Source organism: Salvia miltiorrhiza, chromosome 3 (assembly GCF_028751815.1).
Source record: "Salvia miltiorrhiza cultivar Shanhuang (shh) chromosome 3, IMPLAD_Smil_shh, whole genome shotgun sequence".
NCBI classification, from domain to species: Eukaryota; Viridiplantae; Streptophyta; class Magnoliopsida; order Lamiales; family Lamiaceae; genus Salvia; species Salvia miltiorrhiza.
Genome location: NC_080389.1, coordinates 23,236,492 through 23,261,322, shown reverse-complemented (window position 1 = coordinate 23,261,322; position 24,831 = coordinate 23,236,492). Strand labels below are relative to the sequence as shown.

At 38.4% G+C, this 24,831-nt stretch overlaps 2 protein-coding genes across 2 annotated transcripts; both read left to right on the top strand.

Moving 5' to 3' along the window:
* The first annotated feature begins 13,235 nt into the window (after nucleotides 1-13,235).
* Nucleotides 13,236-14,038, top strand: LOC131018542 (uncharacterized). The gene is made up of 2 exons (XM_057947259.1): nucleotides 13,236-13,538; nucleotides 13,634-14,038. The coding sequence occupies exons 1-2, from the start codon at nucleotides 13,236-13,238 to the stop codon at nucleotides 14,036-14,038; spliced, it is 708 nt and encodes a 235-aa protein (XP_057803242.1).
* A 4,850-nt stretch (nucleotides 14,039-18,888) lies between these two features.
* LOC131018541 (uncharacterized) lies at nucleotides 18,889-19,936 on the top strand. The gene is made up of 2 exons (XM_057947258.1): nucleotides 18,889-19,226; nucleotides 19,333-19,936. Exons 1-2 carry the CDS (start codon nucleotides 18,889-18,891, stop codon nucleotides 19,934-19,936), a joined length of 942 nt encoding a protein of 313 aa, XP_057803241.1.
* The last annotated feature ends 4,895 nt before the right edge of the window (nucleotides 19,937-24,831 follow it).

Sequence of the window (24,831 nt, the reverse complement as noted above, 5' to 3'; positions counted from 1 at the left end):
TCTTCGGATGAGAATTTTATTACAATGTTTATTTTAGTACAATGTTTGGATGATTAATTATTTATATAATATATGTTTTAGATTGTAGTATTTGTTGTGTTTGAGGCTATTGTATAATTTATATTTGGGAAATTATAAAAATAGGCGAAAAAAACAACTGTTATGTTTCATAACAAAAGATAACATAAATGATCGTTATGTAATGTTCAAAAAAACGTTATGTATAACAACTACACACAATACGTAAGAAATATATTTTATAACGGAAAAAATAAATTTTATAACGGTGAAAAATTGTTATGTTTGCTATCATAAGAAAACGGTAATTAACCGTTATGTAAAATATAAAAAACCGTTATGTATAGTTACAATACATAATGGAAAAAATACATTTTATAACAGATTTTACCGTTATTTATTACATTTATATAGAACGGTAATTAAAGTGTTATGTATATCTCATTTACCGTTATGTATACATAGTATAGGTAACGGTATATGACCGTTATGTATGAGCGCCCTCATACATAACACCACTATATACAACGGTAGTTTTGGTACATACATAACGGAAATTTACCGTTACGTATGAGCATTTTTTTTAGTAGTGAATGGGACTCAGTTTACAAGTAAGATGATAGAAGATTTCTTCCCCAGGATGAATATTACTCAAAGATTCGTGTCAGTTGCACACCCTCAAGCTAATGGGCAAGTTGAATTGGCTAACCGAGCAATCTGCGATTGAATAAAAAAATAATTAAAGCGGAGTAAGGGACGCTGGGCCGAGGAACTAGACACGGTATTGTAGGCCTTTAGAACAAGCTCGAAAACAGCTACGAGAGAAGCCTTGTTTACTTTAGTGTACGGATCAAATGCCGTCATCCCCGCAGAAGTAAGGTTGGAATCCCATCGAATACTGAATTATGATCCCACGCAGAACGAGGAACAACGCCGGCTAGACTTAGACGTAATTGAGCTACAGAGGGAAGAGGCTCAAGTGAGAGTTGCCAAGTATAAGGGTATTATCAAAGCAGGGTATGACAAGAAAGTTCGGCTGCACAGGTTTGAGAAGGGAGACTTGGTGTTGAGAAGAGCAGATGCCTTAAAGCCAACAAGAAAGTTCGAAGCTAATTGGGAAGGACCTTTCGTGGTCACTGAAGTGTTGGGTGTGGGAGCTTATCATCTGTCAGATCAAGAAGGGAGGCCTCTTACCAGACTGTTGAACATCAGTCACTTGAAGAAATTCTATGTGTAATTCTCAGCACAGCCAGTATCATGTAGACCAAACACTCTTTTTCCCACTGGGTTTTAATGAGTTTTGGGACCATGAATATATTAATAAAACATATTCATAGTTTTAGGGAAACCTACTCTGTTCATATACCATATTAACACACACCTACACTATTTGTGTATATTGAAATGCCTTGAATGGTAACTTAGTTGCGTAGCGGAAGGAAATGCCTTGAATGGTAACTTAGCTGCATCGCGAAGGGAAATGCCTTGAATGGTAACTTAGCTGCGTAGCGGAGAAAAATGCCTTTAATGGTAACTTAGCCGCGTAGCGGAGGGAAATACTTTAACTGGTAACTTAGCCGTGCTGCGGAGGAAGTAATATCATTGTTCCAAATGGAGTAATACCATTGTTCCAAAGGGAGTTATATCATTATTCCAAAGGGAGTTATACCATTGTCCCAAAGGGAGTTGTACCATTGTTCCAAGAAGAGTAATACCATTATTTCAAGAGGAGTGTTATCACTACGCCAGGGAGAAAACGAATAACATTTCACAGAGGATAATATTGTGACTACACAAAGTGAAACGTTTTGTATAGTGATACTGCGCAGTCGTATATCAGATTATTAAAATAAGAATCACACAGACAAATACTGAGTCACTAAAATATCTTTGGTCCGGGGTTTCTCCTTCATCACTTGGAGATAACTAAGATCCTACCCCCTGGTTAAGATAACATCTTATGAAGATAACTTGACTGTGCAGAATTAAGTGTCAAGTTGTTGATACATGACTGCGCAGATATTTCATACATGCTATGTTAGGATCTTCAATACTCATATTGCTTATGAGTACTGCTCAAACACTTAGCCTTTTTATAGAATGACATTCCATACATGTTATGTGGGGAAATTTTTTGATTCATATTAATTATAAAAGGAAAAGGGTATAACGTAGCTGGTATAGGGTAATAATTTACGAATACGCGGATAACCATAATATAAAAATCAAAAGAGAAAGGACAGAAACATCGTAGAATGACATTCCACATAAAAACACCACCAGCATACGAAGAAATAAACAAGGGAGTAGCAAAGTATCAACAATCTCAAAAGTTATTTACATCGCAAACAAAAAATTCAAGGTTCATAAAATATCATGGCTTGTCCACCATGATCTCTTCATCCGCCGACTCCTCAGCTGCACTGCCCTGGTCACCGGGTTCATTGACTGGCACATCTTTAGTCACCTCCGCATGCGGCGCTGGGGAAGGTGGAGGATAGAATATCGCACCGCCAGGGTAGTTCCCCCTTGGAGATCGGACCACAGTTCAGCGTAAATGATCCAAGTACGGAGATCGCACCACATGTTGCTTAGGCATCGGATCAGCGCAGACATCATCGACGAACAAACGAACGGCCTTGTCCAATATGGGTATCCACCACCCTGGTGTCGAGGGAGCTTCAGAATTGATGCCGAGAAGTTCATCGAGCTTTTTATCATCTACAGCCTCCACAATAATACCCGAATCGTAGAGGCTGCGCTGCTTAGGGGTAGCACCAATTTTATCCAATAAGATCTGACAAACATTGTCCACCAGGAACTGCATGCCAGGGCCGAGTATAATCAAAACCTCTGGGTTTGGCAGAAACCCTCAAGTGGTTTCCTACAGGACGATGCGTAAGAATTGATAACCCTACACTAACAAGAAGTACCGGATGCGATGTTCCTTGACCCCATGAACAAAGGCTTCATTCTCTTTTTCCATCAAGTCATTCTTCATTCTAGGCAGCCGATCCCTGAACCCTTCCGCGAGGGAGTCGCGGAGGTTGGCTAACTTTTCTTCCTTGCCCTTGGCCATTCTCTCAAGTTCGGAACCGAGAGAGTCTCGTTCCACCCGCAATTTTAGCTGCCTCCTCCTTAGCCTGGCGAAGCTATTCCTCCAGACTAGTACATCTCTTCACCGAAGTGAGGAGATCTTCCTCCTTAGCCTTTAAAGTTGTGGCCGTCCTCTTGAGATGGTGGGCAGTGGCCAAATATCTCACCTTTTCTTACGCAGTCTCAGGAAACGAAAGCCAAGTTAAATTAATCAAAGTGCATAACAATAAATATGTATAAGTCCTCAAACTGCCTAGTCAAGAGAAATAGGCAAACAAAGGCATACCGTTTGAACGGCCACACAGAGCTCATCAGTGAACTTCACTACATCCGTGGAGTCAATTTTTTCAATGTTGATGGAAGCGGTCTGAGCTTCCATCAGAGAATGGCACTCAGCACCGATCATATCCCGAAGAGCGCGGGGACCGATGGGCCCCAACAAGAGCATTTCGCCAGCACCATGCCCTTCTTCGGGGCGGTGGTGGGGAGTAACAAGGAGAACTTCGTAAGAATTCTCCTCTTCAATAGCTAGCGCAACCTTCTTCTTCTTCTTGGCGCTGGAAGAGGGAGTTTGGCGAGACTTTTGACGCTTACTTTGTTGAAGGGGCACGTCATCCTCAGAGGCCTCATCTATGAGATGAGGTGGAAAAGCCCCTTAAGCAGCGCTGGTGGGGCGGACCTGCCCGAGGTTGAAAGACCCCAGGTTGACTTGCTCGACTGCGCCGACCCCAGCCTGCACAGTTTTGGGTTCATCAAGAGCAGGGAAAAATTGGATGCTATCAACCTTCCCATGTTTTGCTAGTCGTCCATATTCCTGCACTGTGCAATACAAATATATGCATATTAACCTTCATCCAAAAAAGAAAACAGCGCAGGCATGAGAGAAAGCAACCAAATAGATTACAGAGCTAAATTATACCAACAACTGAAGCCAGATATCTATGAAATAGTCCTGCACCGGTTAAGACAAAGGGCGAAGCTACAAGTTCTAAAACGTCGAAGGATTTTTTCTCATAAGCTACATTTAAAGCCTCAATCAAATAGTGTTCGGTATCACTTATTCGGGTTTGACTCGTGGGAGTGGTATATTTAGTGCAGTGCCATTCCACATCTACCGTGCCGGTGTAGTCTCTCCAAGTACTGTTCCTCACTTGTATGAAGAAATACTTGTCATAAAATTTTTTATCCATAGAATTTAAATTTGCTAAGAACTTCATATTACTACCCTGCCTAGACGTGAAGTTATAGGGGCATCCAGTATTTTTTATTATATGGGTCTTATGAAATAATTCTGCGCTGTCAGAATAATTGTTGACTGCGCAGAGAATATGAAGAATGTGGGCTCAGCGAATAGAGGAAGAAGAAATCTGAAAAAAAGGGACACCAAATCTTTCACAAACATCTATCAAAAATTGAGAAAGGGGTAATGCAAGCCGGCTTTATCGTGGGCCACCTAGACGGCTATGGTGACAAGGGACCATTACCATCGTCATCGGGCATGTCACCGGAAGACCGTTGCATCCGAACCTTCAACTTCGGGTCCTTAGTGGAGATACGTAATAACTGCCGCATCTCGCTTATTTGAGAAGGGAGGCGGTGGATCGAGGAAAACCAACACAGGTCATGGCGTCAGCCTGGTTCTCCATTTGTTGACGAGCTCCGATGGTAGCCACAGTGATTCGAATATATATACTTAAGAAAATCGATGGAAAATTCACAAGAACAAAGGGGGATGAGCAGGGGGAATAAGGGAGAAAGGGAAACCTAGTACCTGTAAGCGGGGCGTGGTCGGATGGAGAAAAAGGAATGAAGCAGGTAATGGCAGCGAATTAGGAGAAGCAGGGAAAATCTCAGAGGACGTTAATCGCGAATGTGAGGGAAGAAGAAATAAGAAAAGGAAGAAGAAAAAGGGTATTTATAAGAGGGGGAATTTGAAACGAAAGGGGGGAAATCATTAGGTTGGGAATCATGCGATGGGAAGGGAACGGTTCAGATGATACTACGATTTGGCAGTTAGAGATGAATAACTGAGATTTGATTAATTCAAAAGTGGAAACATGGGGAAATGCAAACGGGTACTCGAGTATGTCAGAGAGCATTAAATACGATGGGACAATACCAGTACATAATCCTACGCTAAAACACTGCGCCGTCGTTACAGCGCTGACAGGACTAACCATACTTGATCTACGAAAATTCACAATAAATACTTACTTTTTTCGTAGACTAGGGGGAGTAGCTGATGAGGGGTAAGATCCTCATCAGCGCAGGACATTGCACTTAATGATCATTTCTACATGATATTTATTGTTATATACGTGAAGAAAATCTAACAGCGCAGGTAGATAAGGAATATCAAAGGAATGAAGGAGAGTTCGCCTGGAGACAGCGCAGATTAAGAGCCAAACCAAGAAATTGACCAACTCGTAGCTTTATGAAGTCCCACCTGCGCAGCTCTGTGAATTCCTTCCTGCGCAGACCTACAAAGTGCCGCTTGTGCAGCCTTATGAAGATCCACCGACGCAGTCCTTCTTCAATATATCGTGTCATGATTACTCTAACAGGACCTCAACAAAGAAGTACTGGAACTTAAAATCCCTATCGTAAGTGATGAGGATTAAAATATGCATTTCCTGAATTGAGGATCAAAATAAGAGAAAAAGAAAGAGATCACAACCAAACATGCCTGATTCAGCCTAAACAAGCCTCAGCCGGCCCGAACAAGACTGATTCAGCCCAAACAACCCTGTTTAGCTTTAATCAGTCTTGCGTTCTATTACAGACCTTATCCTTCATTGGATACACTTTATTTTGAAGAAAACAATATCTCTAAGGTTAAAGATCCACATAAAGAGCGGTGGATAAGTATAAAAACTCCTGATTCAAGTATGACTAGAAGATAACCCTATTCCTATTAGGCCTCTGATTAGATTTACTTATATATAGGTGCAAATATCTCTGTATCATCATCATATACTTTTACGATCATAGTGAAAAATACCCAGCAATCCCGTGGACGTAGATCTTTCCGATCGAACCACGTAAATCTTGTGTTCTTTACTGTTTTTTAGTATTTTATGTTATTACTGATTTTTTAGGGCACAACAGTAAGTATTAAAACAACGGAGGAAATTTATACAATATCTAGGAAGAGAAGAAAAGTTGTAAAAAATATTAGTTTTCTTTAAGATTTGGGTTTCATAGAAGGCACGACAGTGTCCTCCACACCAAAGAAAGTGAGGATTATGTGAAAGGCGAGGGCTCGACGAATAGCAGACAGGGCGATTTAGAAAATGGGGATACCAACGCAGACATCAATGAGAAATTTGGATGGAGGAAGCCGCAACCCAGCCTTGATCTGAGCCTCCCAAATAGGAATCACGCTAAGGGGAAGGTCATCGTCATTCGATTTTTTAAAGGTGCGAGACTGTGTGTGCAGAACAAAATTGTGGAGAGAAAAATGAAGGATTTTCTTGAAATCATCTAAGTCCCTCTCATGGACGGTCAAAGGAGGAAGATCCCTACAGTCCATCCTATAATTAGGTTCTTTGGGAGCCATGACAACACTACGAAATAGAAAATCGAGAGGATAAGATTGAAACTGGTACATGTTGACGAAAGAGAGGTCGAAGAAACAGCGAAATCGGACCGAAGTACTAGCAATCGGAAGTGGTGAAATCTCAGTAAGTCAGCAGCAAACACGATGGAAGTAATGGTAAGAATTTAATGAGGGTGAAAAGTAATTAAAGGAATGTCGTGGCAAAACCAACAATCCGGATAGCAGTGATAGCGACTCAGACAACGGCAAGTACAAAATTAAAGCGCGTGAGGAAGGCGAATAGTACATACGCGTGGAGACATGGCAAGACATGTGCCAAGTGGATAACGTGGTTTGACCATATTAAGGAAGACGGTTTTGAATAACAGGGTTACAAGCTTATATACTATTTCAGGTGGAAATTAAAGATTTTTCAGAAGAAATCAGCCCTGTAAGTTCGAAACTACACTTCGGAGAGAGTTATTTTACTTTCCAGAAAGTTTAGGCACAAGAAAAGACCAACGACATCACTGTTATGACAAATTCGGCACTGTCACTTGAAGTTCTTTAATCTAGCCAAAACACCAGTTGTTGTGTTTTGACCAGATTAGGGGGGAGTAGTTGATGAGAACAAAAATAAGCATTCATTGAAGACCGGAAGATTAGAGTAAATCTAACTGAATTCCCCGATAACAGCGCTGTTCACAGGCTACAACCCTGATTCCTCGGGTTTGACCTTATCCGAAAGAGCCTGACATATTCAAACAAGAAGAGGATTGAGATAAAGAAGTAGATAAATATGAAGAATTGTAGTCCTATAAATGAGTCATTTTCCTATTAGAATTCTTAGTATTTTAGCCAATAAATACATGTGAAACTTCATTGTAAAATCATCACCAACTCTCGATTACTTACAATCTTTGGCATTATTCAATACAAAAAAATTCTATATTTTTGCACCATTCTTGAGTTCTTTCCGTGTTCCGTTATAATCGATATTTTTGGGTACAACAAATATAGTACAGATGAAAGAAAATATATTAAAAAATAGTTTTTTTGATGCACAAATTATATGCTATTTGGAATTTCTTAAGATTTTGCACGAAAAAAAAAGTTTTAACTGCATAATATTGAAAATTGCATTTTTAATATAATATAGATTATACAAAATTAGTAGAATATTTTATTATGTATATATATATATATATATATATATATATTCCCTCCGTCCCTAAAATAAGTTAATCTTTTTCCTTTTTGGGACGTCCCCCAAATAAGTTCCTCTCTCTTTCTTTCCATTTTTGGATAACTACCCCACCACTAATAATACTTTATTTATTCTTACTTTTCACTTTTTCACCACTCCCAATACTAATTATAACACCTTTTCACCTTTTCACAATTCCCAATACTAATTATAACATATTTTTCTCCACTATCAATACACTTTACCACTTTTCCTTAAAACCCGTGCCGTCTCCAAAGAGAAACTTATTTTGGGGACGGAGGGAGTAATATGTATGAATAGCACTGCACTTTATAGGGAGAGGTTCAAATAAGAACTACTAAATAAAATTAGAACAGAGAACCATTTTAAACCATTCGATCATCAAGATCTACGGTGGATGCATCATCTTGGTAGATGAATGCAGATCCTGGATTCGAATCCTGAAGGGAGCAAAAATTTTATTATTTTCGGATGCATTAATTTATATAGTAGATGCATTAATTTTAATGGTTCTTATGTTCTCACAATAAGTGTGATTCTCATATAGATGATCCCGAATAATTAAATCTATGGAAAAGTTTAAATAGAAGACGAGGCGCGCACCACCCGTGCACAATGTTTACATATGATTGTCTTTTTTGACAATGCTATTGCTACTAACCTAAAATAAAAGTTTGAGAAACTGAAAGTATTATTTTACCGTGAGTCTCAGAAAAGTATATTAATTAAGAACAGGCCAGAAGACAAATCTCTCGTTTTCACTTCAACTTCCACGGAATGGCCACTTGAAAAGCATAATACTATTTTAAAATTATTCCTTCTGGAATCGTTAATTTAATCTATGAACCAATCATATCTCTTGAGGTGTAGGCAGGAATTAAAATATAGATATATATATTTTTAAAGTTTGGAATACTGTCCCGGTCAAAAGTTGTAATTTGGAATCAATTGTAGTTGGACTCTTTTTTGATCAAATTTAATAAACATGCTTTTGCATTCTGCTCTCCCTCTTTAACTAAAATGGTTGTTCTTTCTTCCTCACTCGTCCCTTTAAAAGCAAAAATTAATTCAATAAATTGTAATATTGCTATATCAATTAATAGCAAAACTAGTAGGAGAAAGACATATTTATAACACGTATGGTGAATAATAATAAAGAATAAAATCTCCAATGTTGGACTTTCAAGATTGAGTCTATGCCGGCCACATCATCATGTGGCAATATCTTTACCAAATTGATGTGAGACAAACAGAGCATTGGAGCAATCATGGGCAATAGACAAATCTCCATCGATTTTGACGTGCTCTGATACTATATTAGAATTGAGTTAATCATCTCATTAAAAGGGAATAAGGTTATCTAACTTATATATATATTGAAACCATGAGCTTTACAATTAGTCGATGTGGGACGAATAGGAATTCAAAATAATAGAATAAAAAAAAAAAAGTTATATGCGATCGAGTTAGGGTTGTGTCACGGAATATGAATTCGGAGCAAGTGATGGATAAAATGATACGTCGTGTGACTCTTGGAGATGCTGGTTGTTCGTTTTAGGGTTTCATTAGCATTTTTAATGGAAGTGATGTCTGATAGGTGTCAGTTTGAAGCGAAAAGGTTTGTTTGGTAGTGTGCATTCACTAATCTAATGGGTCATAACTTTTGAGTGAAGTGTTGAAAGAATTTGTCAAGAACAATTGTTTCTGCATATTTTACTCACATTTTCAGACAGCCAAAATAAAACTTTTGAGTAAATAATAATAAAACTTTTGAGTAAATAATAGAGCAAAATTAATCACAAGTGGGCTATACTATTGGAAAAGCTAGCTGTTTCAAGATGCCTTAAAAGAAAAGGCTTATGTTTCTGGATTTTGTTATCAAGATTTTGCTTTGAAACAAGAATCTCCTTTTCTTTTTTATATAAATATATATTTGTACATGCTATACTATCGAATTCGAATCTTAGAGGCCTTAAATGGTAGTATGTATTTTTAGCTTAAGTTGGCCCTGATATTTTCCTTTAAAAAAAAAAAAAAAAAAAAAAAAAAAAAAAACATCTTAATCGCAAAGAGTAATAATTAGTTAAAGAACACCTCAACCACGTGGATTAATGCTGGTCTTAATTAAGCATTTTAAATTCAGCTCAGATTCTGTTAATGTACAGTTGGTATTTAAATGGATGTTTATATTAATTATTTATTTTAAATCTGGACAATCAAAATTTTATGCACAAAAGAAATGCTTGGGAGAGAAAAGAAAAAAGAAGAAGAAGAAAACGTAATCTTGCACTTGAATTAAGGATTAATTTAGAAAATGAATCATAATTCTTATAATATAAATAAATGGCTTAACTGTTGTTGTCAATCAGAGTTAATTTTTAATCAAATTTGATTGTTTTTCAATCAATTTTAAAATTCAATTACGTCATATGAAGTCCTTAAAAATGCTACACTCAAATTGTATAGTCAAATTTTTTTTTTTTTTTTTGATCGGTCAAAGTCATGTTAGATGTTAGTAGTTAGTTCCCCATCCACTCCAAGAACCACCTTATCTCTCCATTCACCAAACTCCACCTTATATCTCCAATCACCAATTCGTTCCCAAGAGGGATCGAACCCGGGTCACTTCACTTAAGTGAGGACCCGGTGGCCAGTGGGCTAAGCCCCCTGGTTTGTATAGTCAAAATTATGTTCTTTAATTTAGATTATCAGACTCTTTAGGACATTCAAATGACGATGACCTCTTGTGTTAATAGTGAGGGCAAGATTAAAATTTCACCGTTTCTTTCGAATATCAATAAATAAAATTAAATAGGAATCAGTGTTTATTTTCTTTAAATAAGTGTTAAATTCTATAAGAAGATGCAGTTAGTAGTTACTGACCATGCGAGATCCGGTCTTTCACCGAGTCAAAATCCTGTCTTATACGTCGCCATCTCGCAAATTTGTAAATAAAACTATTTATTGCAAATGAACATTTCGAATTTCGTCCTCTAATAAAATAATATAAAGTTACTTGAAATTAACCAACAGAAAATTGGCAACCCCGGCCACAGCCCTTATAATATGAGAAATCATTGGTAGAAATCATGATTAGACAGCACTGAAAAGGATTGAAACATTATTAGGGATATATTAATTTTCTCCTAGGCTCTAGGTTTGGAAAATCTTTTTTGACCAAAGCTACATTTCTTGACAACAAAACCCCAGTTATAGGAAAATAGCTATAGCAGAAGAATTTGTAGACAAATTGTGATTCTTAAGTCTATTTAATTAAACTTAATTTGGTTCAAAGATGTCCAATCATGAAGGGTAAAAGATTCAACTTAATTATGAAAAATTGCTGTTATTTTATTGATTGTGAGATGAAAAACAATGATGACTCAGAAGGTAATTCTAATACTATTTCTTAAGTGCTCATAACATTTTGTTGCACTAGTAAAGCTTGTGGCTGGATTGATTGCGCACCTGACAAAGTTGGAATTTCTTCAGCTGCTAAATGTATTAATAAAGAATGAATTGTGAATTGTGAATTAATGCATGGACTTTTATTTATTTAATATTTTCTCCCTCCTACAAAAACATGTACATCCTCCGTACACGATATCATTTCTACATTATAGGCGCGGATTTTTAAAAAAAGTGATGCATAATCATAGATAGTAGTGGATATTATAGTGAGTGAAGTTTGAGTCCCACTATTGTTGTGAGTGGAAGTTTGTGAACCCTACTTCTATAAATAGAAGTGGAAACGATATTGCGCATAGACCGAAATGACAAATGTGAAAACGATATCGCGGATGGAGGGAATATAATTTTTCTTTTCGTTCTTAATTCCCACATAAAAACATGCATATACCTCATTTATAGTAAAAAATTTCTCACTAAACATCACAATCAATGTGAGACTTTTCTCCACTCACACTATACTTTACATGATTTCTTAAAATTAATGTCGTCTCATATTATGCATGTTTTTATGGGACAAAGAGAGTATTAATTTATAATTTGCCGAAAATTGATGAGAATTAATTCGTTTTCATTATGGTAATGCAATGCAAGAGGTCGAAAATCAGGTTTGTAATTGATAATATTAAAGAATGAACTAAATACGGAGTATATATCATTACAAAATTTGTTCACTAAAACTTACAATTTTTTAAAGAAAGTATATTTTTTATTTTTAATTCCATTCTTCAATATATACAACTGAATCATTTTTAAATTAATAAAAAAATTATACATAAGTCAACAAATATGTAAGAAAATTTAAATTTTCATTATATACACCACATGTATGATTGAAAAATGAATCAAGAATCCACGTTGTCCACTTGAATGTTAATTGCATATGTCAAAATTATTTGTTTGATTTGAAAAAATATATATACTATAGATCCATTGTACACATGACAATTATTTGACCAAAAAATTAAAATAATAATCATTTCACAGTAGTTCTTCAAGACAAAAAAGATTAAAATAATGTGGCAAAGTGAATATCATGTGTATATCTTTTGATAAAAGTTCACCAGTAAGTAAAGACTATTGATAATTCGATATGAGGCTGAATATTATTTATAGATATACTCTTACCCATCTTATATCCGAATAGAAAGTAATTTACTATTCGTTATCGTCCTGAGAGCATCTCCAGCGGACGGATCGAAGGAGGCGTCGATCCGGGTCGCTAAGGTGGTGGCCGAGCTGACACGCCTTGATTCAAAGCTGGGTCGAAGTGGAGACCCGGGGCTAAGGAGAGAAATGGCTGGGCGCGCCCCATTTAAAAAAAAATCGAAATTCTATTTTTTGAAATATTTAGCCGTTTGAATTTTTTTTTTTAAATTCTACCTTTGGAAGCCAACGGTAGTGTGAGATTTTTATAATTTTTTTTTTCACTTTACCTATATATATCCCAACTTAATTCCAATCATTTTGTTACCTACAAATTATCTCCACATCAAAAATTCTCTATAAGAAATGTCTTCCTCTTCATCAAGCTACGAGGACGAGCGACGTGCTCAAGAATTTTCCAATCTTATGCAAGAATTTAATCAAATTGTTCAAGCTATTGGTGATCCGGATGCGCAACCTCGTCGGCGGCGACGAATAGTGGCAAAGAAGGCCTACATTCATCGGGACCGTGAAGCCAGCGCTCTACGCTTGCACGCGGATTATTTTGCTGAAAATCCAGTCTACCCCGACAACATCTTCCGCCGCTGATTTCGCATGCATTGTGCGTTGTTTTTGCATATCGTTAATACCGTCACATCCGATCCATACTTCCAACAACGCACGGATGCACTTGGGAGACCCGGCTTGACGTCGTTGCAAAAATGCACGGTTGCTATTTGTATGCTAGCTAATGGTGGGGTAGCGGACCAGTACGACGAGTATCTCCGGATTACAGAGTCCATCTCGTTGGAGTGCTTACGCAGATTCTGTCGAGCCATTATTCAACTCTTCGGCTTCCTGGGAATGCTAGGGAGCCTCGATTGCATGCATTGGCTGTGGAATAATTGTCCAACGGCATGGCAAGGCGCATACACTCGCAGCGATCAGGGGGAACCGACCATCATCCTAGAAGCCGTCGCATCGCAAGATCTATGGATCTGGCATGCTTTTTTTGGGACTCCTAGTTCTAACAACGACATCAACGTGCTCAACAACTCGACGTTGTTCAACAATCGGCTGCAAGGAATGGGTACTACTTGATTGACGGCATCTATCCCAATTGGTCTGTATTCGTGAAGAGTCCTACGAATCCGACGGATCCGAATGGGAAGAGGTTCAAAGTGTTACAGGAAGCGACTTGCAAGGATATTGAACAAGCCTTCGGCATCCTTCAAGCTCGTTGGGCAATCGTCAAAGGCCCATCGCGTCTTTGGAGCAAGGAGGAGATGAGCGACATCATGTTCACGTGCATCATTTTGCACAACATGATGATCGAAGACGAAGGCGAGCACGCAACACAGTGGGAAGAAGACGCCGACGAAGCTTCGAGTAGCGCCGCATCTCAACCTCATGCAGGTGCTTCGCCGGATTTTCGTGCATTTGTTGCACGACAAGCATCCATGCGAGACGCAGAGATGCCTGCTCGCCTCACTTTGGACTTGAAGGAGCACATTTGGTCTCGTTTTGGTCTGATTGAGCCCTAGGAAATTATTATAATTTTTATTTTTTTTATTGTATTTAAATTATGTCTTTAAATTATTGTAATGTAGAATTTTAATTTTAATAAAATATGAATTTTAAAAATAAAAGTGTAGAAATGTGAATTTTGTGGAAATGGAGATCTAAGCACCCATCTAAGACACAATACATTGGAGAGGGGTGTGTCTTAGGTGGGGACCACCTTCTAAGACACCCTCTAAGTACCAATGCATTGGAGATGCTCTAAAGGTGTATAATAATGTTCGTATAATCATGTTCATTAATTATGTTTAGCTATTCGAACCCATTTAAAAATTATGTACTTATATTAGTCTCAAACAATATTGAAAGATATTTTACTACTCGTTCACATCATAAATTCACATAATAATATCCACTATTTTTTTGAACTTGTTGTTAGGTCCGGAGGGTCTCGAATAGGTGTATGGGAGGGGGGGAATACACCTATGGGCTATTTTTCTTTCATCTAAAAACAGAGGGATCTCAAGATAGAGATCGAAACAAAACTTTACACGCAAACTATGACACCTGTTAACTGAAATGAGTTTTGACCAACAGGGTTGACGACTGATACTGAAAACTCTTCAGTAAGGAGTTATCAGTTAAGTTACTGGAACTTAACTGATGCACGTAAGGGCTTCAGTCGAGTTTGCTAAAACAAAGATGATATAAATCTTCCTGACTATCATAGGATAGATCAGTCAGACTGATATCATACGCAGCGGAAATAACTTTGTTTCGTAATAGCCTCGGTTGAGCACGTTGTTAGTCTTAGGTTTCTCTTTACAGTTATTCAGTATTCAGTTTATCAAAAGTAAGAACACAAGTAAGTATGTAAGAACTGAAAGCTGTAAATAACACAAAGACTTTTACGTGGTTCGGAAAACACTTTCCTACATCCACGATCGGTTGATCAGACCAACAATCCACTTCGCAAGTGCTTAACTGGTGCACTGCAAACCGAACCGTGTGCTTTCCGTGTGCACACAACCGTTTCACTGAAGATTCCACTCTTCAGTACCCACACTTCACTCGTGTCGGATTTCTCACTCCTAACACGACCTTGCACTAGGATCTCACGGAGTCATAGTACCTTCCTGAACTCCTTTACCACTCAAACACTCTATTTTTTCTCTCGAAAGGAGGTTTGAAAAACTTGCCAACTATACTTCAAAGAACTAGTTCTTTGGAGCAAGTTTGACCTAGGCTTCTAGGTAAACAGAGGTTTGCCTAAGGTCTAAGAGAATGTGTGTAATCAGCAGTGATTGATTTTTGGTTTTGGAATTCTCTTCTTCGATTCAAACTTTGGGGAGGTTAAGCTTTGAGCTGAGTAGCAATTTTGGCAGAGCTTCAGCTTATGTCGTTGAATCGGTGAAGATTGAAGTGATCCTCGAGCGCTACTTATAGGAGAGATCCTAAATAGATCCGTTGGCGGATAACATCTTCAAGATTTCTTCCGTTGGAGAGCTTTTTGAATTTAGGCTGAGGCTTCAATCTTCGAGGTTCCTTGTTTGGTGGGAACGGCTATCTTGATGGGCAGGAGATGCGACGTCTTTGATAAAGTAGCCACCAAATAGGAATGACCTCTGCAGAGAGGGATGATCCTGAGATCTCTGCATTTAATGCGGCTGTACTATGTGAGCACATGGCTTCCTTTGAACGTTGGAAGTTCAGTCCGAGGAAGAATGTTTAACTGATACTTGACTTTAGTATCAGTCTGCTGAGTCCACGGAGCACGCATTAAGTAATCAGTTCATAACTGATACTTCAGTTGGTAACTTCAGTCTTCAGTCTTAAGTCCTTCGTTCTTCAGTCTTCAGTCTTCAGAACCGCAAACTAAACTAGAAACACACTTGAGTTCAAACTGTTCTAGTCTATTACAAATTAAACCTAAGGATTTTGGTATCATCAAAACAAGACACGATATTCCATGGGGTTCCCAACACTTGTTAGAATATATATTGATGTATGTATTTTAGTTACTTAGTTTAGTGTGTGTTTGCTATAATTTTATATGATTTTACATGGTTTGTGATCTTTTGGATGTAGGAATTGAGCGAAAAATTAAGAAGAACTCGTGTGGATGAAGAAAATGGAATTGATCGAGTTTGCATGGATTTTGATGAAGTTTGGATGATTCATGAAAGATGGAAGATTTTGGAGATTGGGCTTGGAATTCATTTTCTAGAATTTATTTAGTCCAAAACTCTTGTTTTTAATTATTTCCTATGCGTTATTTTGTAAAGGACCGAAAATTACCCATTTAATGGGCTAGGCTTGGTCATTTAAGGGTTTTAATTCCCTTAACCTTGTTTATTGAGGGAGCTGTTAGATTTGTATACTGAAAGCAAGAACCTTTTATTCTTGTATACAATGATTCCTATGTTCACTATTTTAATCTCCTATCCGATTGTGTTCATGATTGCATATGTATGTTCTCTATCTCTATATAAGTAGATTATATGGTGTGTTGTAGATCACAGAAGACCATATAATTGGAATAACCTTAAGAGATATAAAATGATCACAGCCGAGATGACTTTAGGATGAGTCATCGGTTTAGGCTGCGGTATAGATAGAAGTAGTTTGTCTTGACTACTTGTCTATACTGGTACGTCATAACGTATTGATAGGACCACATTGAGATGTATTCTTCTATCTGACTTAAATGAAGAATCAAGATCTCGGTGACTTAATAAAATCTTAATACTAATAAGATTTCAGATATATATGTTAATTCGTGTATCACTTTGATTTACTATGAGTGAAAGTTATATAATAACTTGAGTACTCTGTATCTTGGGTGATAGCGGTTAATATATGATATTTGATTATATGTATTAGTACCCGTATCCGATATAGGATAATGACATCCCCTTAAGGAGCTCAATAAAGTTTATTGTGCTAAACCCTGCAGGTTGATTAAGTTCAGGCGCAATAATAAGGTTTGAGTGGTACTGCTTAAGGATTACAAAGAAATTAATTAATTTAAGCTGTCAGAGGTCTAATTAATTAATGGATGTCAGATATTTTAAATACGGAGATTTAATAAGTCTAAATACAATCCCCGACTCATCACCGGCAATAAAGGGGTAAGTCAATATTGGTTCTCTAGTGGAATGAACTAATATTTACTCCCTCCGTCCCAGAAATAATGGCCCGTTTCTTTTGGGCACGGAGATTAAGAAGTATTGAATTAAGGAGATAAAGTGATGGATCATGTATTTAAAGAATTTATTAGTAAGATTAATTATTAGCTAATCTACATCATCCGACCGACCTCCTCTTCAATCCTCCGGCAGAAATCCGGCAACACCAACCTCTCTTCAATCCTCCGGCAGAAATCCGGCAACACCAACCTTCACCCTCGTTGATGTTCTTGCCATCATCTAAATCATGAAAATCCCCAAAACTAAAATCCTGAAAATCCCCAAAATTAAAATTCTGAAAATCGCCATCTCCAGCAATGCAAAGCAAAGCAAAGCAAAGCAGCACACGCAGGACAACACCAGCACAATCCGGCAACACCCCCTCGAATTCCGTAATTTCTCCTCATCTTCAGGTAGGGCTCGGCATCACTGCACAAGCCGGACACCACTAAACCCAACGCCACGGTGGAGGAAAAGGGAGAGGTGGAGGCGAGCCCTACCGTGGCTGAAGAACAATGGAGAGACAGAGTAAGATAGAGGGAGAGACAGATGTGTGAGGGGCATGGAGGCGGAGTGAGAGAGGGAGCAGAGGTGGCGGTGACCGCCGGCGCTGCATGCGCTGCCGCGGCTCACAGCGGCCACCGCGAACAGGAGGGAAAGGGAGATCGAGAGGGAGAGGGCAGAGAGAAAGAGAGATCGAGAGAGAGATAGAGAAAGAATGAGGTAAAGAGAAAAGAAAGGAAGGAGGGAGAAGAAGAGGCGCCGGTCTCGACGCGCCGGAGGCGGCGAGAACCGGCGATGTCGCCAGTGACAGAGAGAGACGGTAAGCACAAAGGAATGTCTGTGCGAGAGAGAGAGGGAGAGAGAGTTTTGGGAAAAAAGGTAGAAAAGTTTGGTAAGGGAGAAAAAGATTAGGCGTAGGTTGAAATAATTAGGGCTTTGTTGGGTATAATTAAAAGCTTTAATTAAGTGTTAATTTTAGCCCAAAATGGAAACAGGCCATTATATATGGGACAACCCAAAAAGGAAAACATGCCATTATTTATGGGACGGAGGGAGTATAAATTAATTATGGTCTGGGCTGACCATGGATAATTAAATTATTTGAAGCCCATCTTTATTCCTTGTATCTGGTCCCTAGACTGGCCCAAAGTCTCCTAGCCCTAGAAGGAGCAGAAATCGCCCCCTACACTAATCTGGCGCCCCATACGTATTTATTTATTTAAATACAGCTGTCTGCTCTCAGGAAAAACACACATTAATTATTTAGGGAGCAGAGAGGCGCAGAAACGTGAGGAGCAGTTTTCTGCCTTGGGACTTTCATAGATCGTTGTCCATCCAACGGTGAAAGCTGAGCGGGATACAGTTCAGAAGATCAGAACTGGAGTCATTCGATTCGATCATCGACAGTCTTTGCATACGCTTCTCAAGTAAGTAATCCTAACTCCAACGTGGATCAATTAAATTCATAGGAGCATGTTATTATTAATCGTTGTATGATAAATTAATAATAATCTAAGAAACGATCATCGGGCAATTTGAGTATTAATTCAGTTTAATATTCCTACAGGAGCCGCATGCATGCATACAATTTTCTAAGTGAATTCATCAAGATTTGTAAAGTGCAAAAGCGCCATACTGGAGTAACGGAGGAACACTTCAGACTAGCTGCTTTCCCCTTCACCATGACAGCAGAGGCGAACTCGTGGTTCACAAGCCTTCCCCCAAATTCTATCGCTACATGGGCCGAGATGAAAAAGCTATTTCTGGAGCATTTTTTTCCTCCCACCAAGATGAATGCGCTAAAGAAGGAAATTAGTGGAGCGAAACAGGAGTATGATGAGTCATTAAGCATGTATTGGACCAGGTTCCAGAGATTGGTGGACAGTTGTCCAAACCACAAATTTTCTCAGGGGGACCTTTTGCAGTATTTCTATCAGGGGATGATGGTAGACACTAAGAATTTGGTGAATTCAGCGAGTGGAGGTGGATTTTTCCAAAACACGGTGAGTGAAGCCAAAAGGTAGATACAACACTTGGTGGAGGCGACAAGAGAATATGAGGAGCCACGCATGCAATTGTTCAAGAAAGCTGCACAAGCAAGCTCCTCTGACTCTTCTGATCTCAAGGATATGTTCGAAGAGAATGCTAAGTACTGTGGTGGAGAAAGTCGCAACTGCTGGACAACCGACAGAAAAGTCATGTGGAGCGTGTGATAATTTTGGCCACACAAGTTTGCAGTGCACCGGGGGCGACGAAGATTATCAAGCCCAAGTAAATTCTTCTCACAATTTTTACAGCTGCACTGATCCACTGCCCCCTTTGCCCAAACGGGACCCCTACTCGAATAATCACAATGCACCATGGAGAAATCATCCTAACTTTCGTTGGAGGGATCCGGACCAGAGGCAACCGCAGCAGCAAAATTATCGTCCTCGACATCAAAGGACAGCTCCGCAGCAAGCACAAGCACCTCCTCCGCCCGCCCAAGAAAAACAAGGCAAAACACTTGAGGATATGATGGCAGAATTGATTGGTAATCAACAATTTTTGCAAGGTAATGTGCAACAGCTCCAACAATCTCATGCCGAGTATAAAGTACAGATGGAAGGGTTGGCACGGCAAATTTCTCAGCTCTCAATGTCCGTGAATCAACTCAAGGGCAACCAAGGAGTATTACCATCCCAAGTTATCATAAACCCAAAGGAGAATTGTAACACCCCAAACATTTAGATTTATTATAAGTTGAATTTCTAGTATTTTTCTTTTATAGTTTATTTTATTGCATGATACATATAGATATGCACCATTAATTTTATCTAGATTATTATTATTATTATTATTATTATTATTTAATTATTAATATTTATTATTATTATTATTATTATTATTATTATTATTATTATTATTGATTCCTATTAGAATTAGAACTCCTTTTATCATCTTTATTCTTTATCTTAGTAGGAGATATACATAGAATTTAATTTTTATATTTATCAAAAGTTATTTAAAAATTAGTATAAATATGAGATCTATTTTCAAACCCTAAAACAGACAGACACACCAGAACCGAAGCAAGCATAAGAATCGGTATTTTTTTTCTTCGTCTTCTCTTTATTTTTGTTCACGCAAGGTTTTAAGAAATCAGTAGCTTTTCAATTATTTTCTTAAGTCTGTTTTCGTATACATATATTTGAATAGTTAGATAGGTGACTTCTATTAGAAACTTATAATCACATCAAAAGTTGTATTTTATTCAGAATCCCAACATGTATTTTTCTTTTACAGAAATCCAAAGTATTTGATTTATAAATGCGTCATCCTAGACTGTGCGAATTCTTCATAAGTCATGACACTTTTTGATTGGAGTATTTGACCAAACCTTTTTCGTAAACTAGTTAGATCATTTTCCATAATTTGTTTGATTAGTTAATATTAATATGGTTATTAGTTAATTTTTTTCTCGTATAAAATAAAATTTGTTAAACAAAATATTTACAAGTATAACTATTTCTAATTGTTCCAGAATGATTGTTTAATGTTTCTAGTGTTTTAATTATGGTTTATTTATTATAGGTATACGTTTACATATATTATAGAATTTTAGATTAAGGATAAGTAATTATATTTTATGTGGTTAGGCGCGGCGCTATTAAGACCTTCATTCCGGATTTTAGTTAATTGCCTTCAACTTTAAGGTGAGGGATTATATGCTTGTTGTTATATTCATGTATGTTTGAATTTGCTTTTAGTTCATGTTTGATTATACTTGCTCAGATACATGTCTAGATACATGTTCAGAATATCATGTTCAAGTACATGATCAGAAACGCAGAATATCATGTTCATGTACATGATCAGAAATGCAAATATCATGTTCAAGTACATGATCAGAAATTCAGAATATCATGTTCAAGTACATGATCAGAAACTAAGAATATCATGTTCAAGTACATGATAAGAAACTCAGAATATCATGTTCAAGTACATGATCAGAAATTCAGAAACACTCAGAATTAAGTATATGTGTATGACAATGTGAATTATTTGCATGTTTAAGCGTATGTGAATATGTGCATGTTTCCTCACTGAGTATATTTTCAATATGCTCACCCCTTATCTTTTCAGTTTTGCAGTTCCAGAGTCGAGATGGCCATAGAGGTGGAGAATGACTAGGGATAAGGATTTTACATTGGACATTTTAGTTGAACTTGTTAAGTTTTAATTTATCATTTTATTTCATGTTACTACTTTAGTTTTGGCAAGTTGATTTTAAATTGGTTTAAACTTTTATAATTCAAGAAAATTTTATTTTATCTATTAGTTCTTCAAGATTTTAAATTGAAAAGTTATGAAAATTGGGGTATTACAAGAATTGCAATAAGATAACTTTGCGGTGTGGTACTGAGTTGAATGAGCCCACACTCCAGAATTCAAAGAATGATTCGAGCAAGAGTTCTGGAGTCGAGCCACAGTTAAAAATTTCCGAACCCGAGAAAGAGACGGAAGATTATGCCCTCCAGAATATAGAACAGTCTGGTTTGACCAAACAAAACAGAGATCCGGCAGCAAGGCAGAAGGAGAAAGAAGCAGAGCTTGAGTCGATCGAGGGTAACTATTGCAAGGTTCCTAAACCTTCTAGCCTACATGATTCCAAACAAGGTTGAGATACCAGTTCCCTTTCCAAGGAGGTTGGCGAAGAAGAAGTCGGAAGAGGAACTTATCGATTTCATGAAGATATTCGGCAAGCTTGAGATCAACCTCCCATTCCTTCAAGCACTCAAAATTTTTCCATTGGGAAAGTTTGTGAAGGACTTCATAGCTGGTAAGTCCAAGGCATTTGGAAAGATTTTGATGGGCGAGAATGTTTTAGCCGTGATCCAAAAGGAATTATCGCCCAAATGCAAAGACCCAGGTACGTTTTCTCTACCTATTTTCATAGGAGACACATGAATCGAGCATGCTATGTGTGATCTTGGAGCATCTATCAATGGCATGCCTCTTACTGTTTATAATAGTTTGTCGGGTGTGGAATTGGTAGATACTAGAGTCGTCATTCAATTAGCCGATAGATCATGTGTACATCCCGATGGTTTGCTTGAGAATGTTCTTATGAGAGTGACGAAGCCGTCGTTTGAGCTTCGTGCAAATAAAATATCATGTGCCCACAACTAGACTAGCTAGTGGTAAGTCCAGAGTCGAATCCACAGGGAACTGAGCAGTAACTCCTCTTGCAAGGGTGTCACTAAAAAGGTTTTGTATCCTGTAGTGTTCTGACCACAACGTGCTTATGGGCAGAACGAGGTTTCCAACTAAAACTGAAATAACAAAGGTAGATAAATCAAATAACAAAACAATTCTGACTTGATTTGAATCACTAAACATGAACTGGACACTCGATCATTGGTGCAAAGATTAATCACTATACTCGCATACCAGTGGTTATAGGCATAAGAATTGTTGCGCCCCTATTGTCACTCGTCACGCACGCAAAAACCCCTTGCCCAATCTATCCTTTCAGTGTATGATCCCTTAGAAGGGTCAGCTAATGGAAATCAACTACCCTGGGCAACATCCACGCTCTCTGCGATGGCTATCGCTAGTTGTGCTTTGCCCAGAATGCTTTAGGATTTAGATAGACCCACTTGACTCTTACGCCGATATTTCACAGCAGTCACGGCTCCAACACTCGTTGTACTATTTTGGAGGTCGATGGCGTCTTGCCTTTTGCCCAAAGTTTACTTGTGGCCAAAACTCCATAGTTAACTAGTGATCAAGTAATTAACCAAGTTGCTACAACCTTATGGAATCAAACCTAGTGTATCGGGAATATGCTCATATAGTTGTTATGCTCAAATTAGACCTCTCGAGTTAAGTGTTCATGCTTAGATCATCTTGCCCAAATCAGAATATAAAACTTAGCCAAACATAAAGTAAATAGCACAAGCAAAAGATATAAAGGAAAACATAACTGAAATTGAAATTGCTTAAAGGGAAATATAAGTACATACGGCCAAAAGTGCCGTGCAAAACATGTAACGAAAAGAACTAGAATATGCCCACAGCCCGGGCAAGCTTGCACTTCACACTAACTGCACAACAGATCGGTTCTTCAACACCCTTGGCTTTAGAAGCTCTTCGGGTATTTACAGGAGTGATTAGGGCAACGTAAGACCCAGCCCATGATGTTGCGGTCGGATCCATGCAAGCATGGAGATGCTTATCCCTTTTCAGACCTAATCTTCATGAAGATTTGTTTCCTTTTGGATAAGGCGGTGGTTTGGCCTCATCGGTCTCTTTTGGATAGCTGCCGTCTTTGGCCCATATCGAACTCCTACTTGCAGTCCTCCCTCGCCCGCCTGTTGTGCCTCCGACTTCTTTCCTTGCCTTCCTCCTCTTGCCTGCCAGCTCTCGTGCGGTACTTATGGGCATAAGGGATGGTTTTGCCTCCAATTCCCCTTTGCTTCCGGCGCATACCTCTTTCACGAAAGGTGACAGCAGTTTCGACCCCTGGAGCACCTCTTGCCCACAAGCTGGTCCTGCCACGGAACTACACCCTCCCAGGCGACCAAACAACACAAACAAAAGAAAAAAGACTCGATCTAGACCCAAAACAGACACAAAAATAGAGCACAAACCCGGGCTCATCAGAGAGTAAATAATTTTGTTTATCCGGCGGATTTCTATGTTGTGAGGATGAGTGGCATGCACTCCAAGGAGTCATCGGGAGTCCTTTTAGGTCGACCTTTCCTGCGAACTGCTAAGTCAATCATTGATGTTTGTAATGGCACAATTTGTTTGGACTATCATGGAAAAAAATATACTTTTAGTATTGAATGCCATGAAAACTCCTAATGATGCTGAAAATGCTTATTCTATCGATGTGATTGACCCTCTTGTCCAAGAATTTCTTGAGACTGAATTCATGCAGGATAAGTTGGAGCTAACCATGATAAAAAGCTGGGCAGAATTTGATGCTCAAGGGACGAACGATGGAGAGATCAAAGAGGCCATCATGTCTCTTTATGCACAACCGGAAGTGGTCAGTTCAGGAAGCCAGTTCGGTTTGCCCAAATAGACATCGTATGACAGACCACTGCGATCCGATGAGAAGCCGTCGGAGTTGGAACTCAAGCCTCTTCCTGTGAATCTGAAGTATGTCTATCTTGGGGATACTGATACTCTTCCAGTCATCATTAGCAGCAATCTGACCGCAAGCCAAGAGAAGCAGTTAATCACCGTGCTCAAAAGGCACAAGAAAGTAATTGGGTGGACTTTGGCGAACATCACTGGTATAAGTCCCAACGTGTGCCAACATTACATCTTGTTGGAGCCGGATTTTAAGCCTGTTCGAGATCCGCAGAGGAAACTGAATTCGAACATGAGGAAGATTGTGCTTAAGGAGATTCTAAAGCTTCTTACTTTGGGAATCATTTATCCTATCTCTGACAGCAAGTGGGTGAGTCCGATTCACATGGTTCCAAAGAAGTCGGGACAGCAAGTGGTTGAGAACGAGAATAATGAGTTGGTGTCGATGCGTCTTGTTACTGGATGGCACATGTGCATCGATTACCGAAAGTTAAATGCAGTTACTCGCAAGGATCACTTTCCTCTACCATTCATTGATC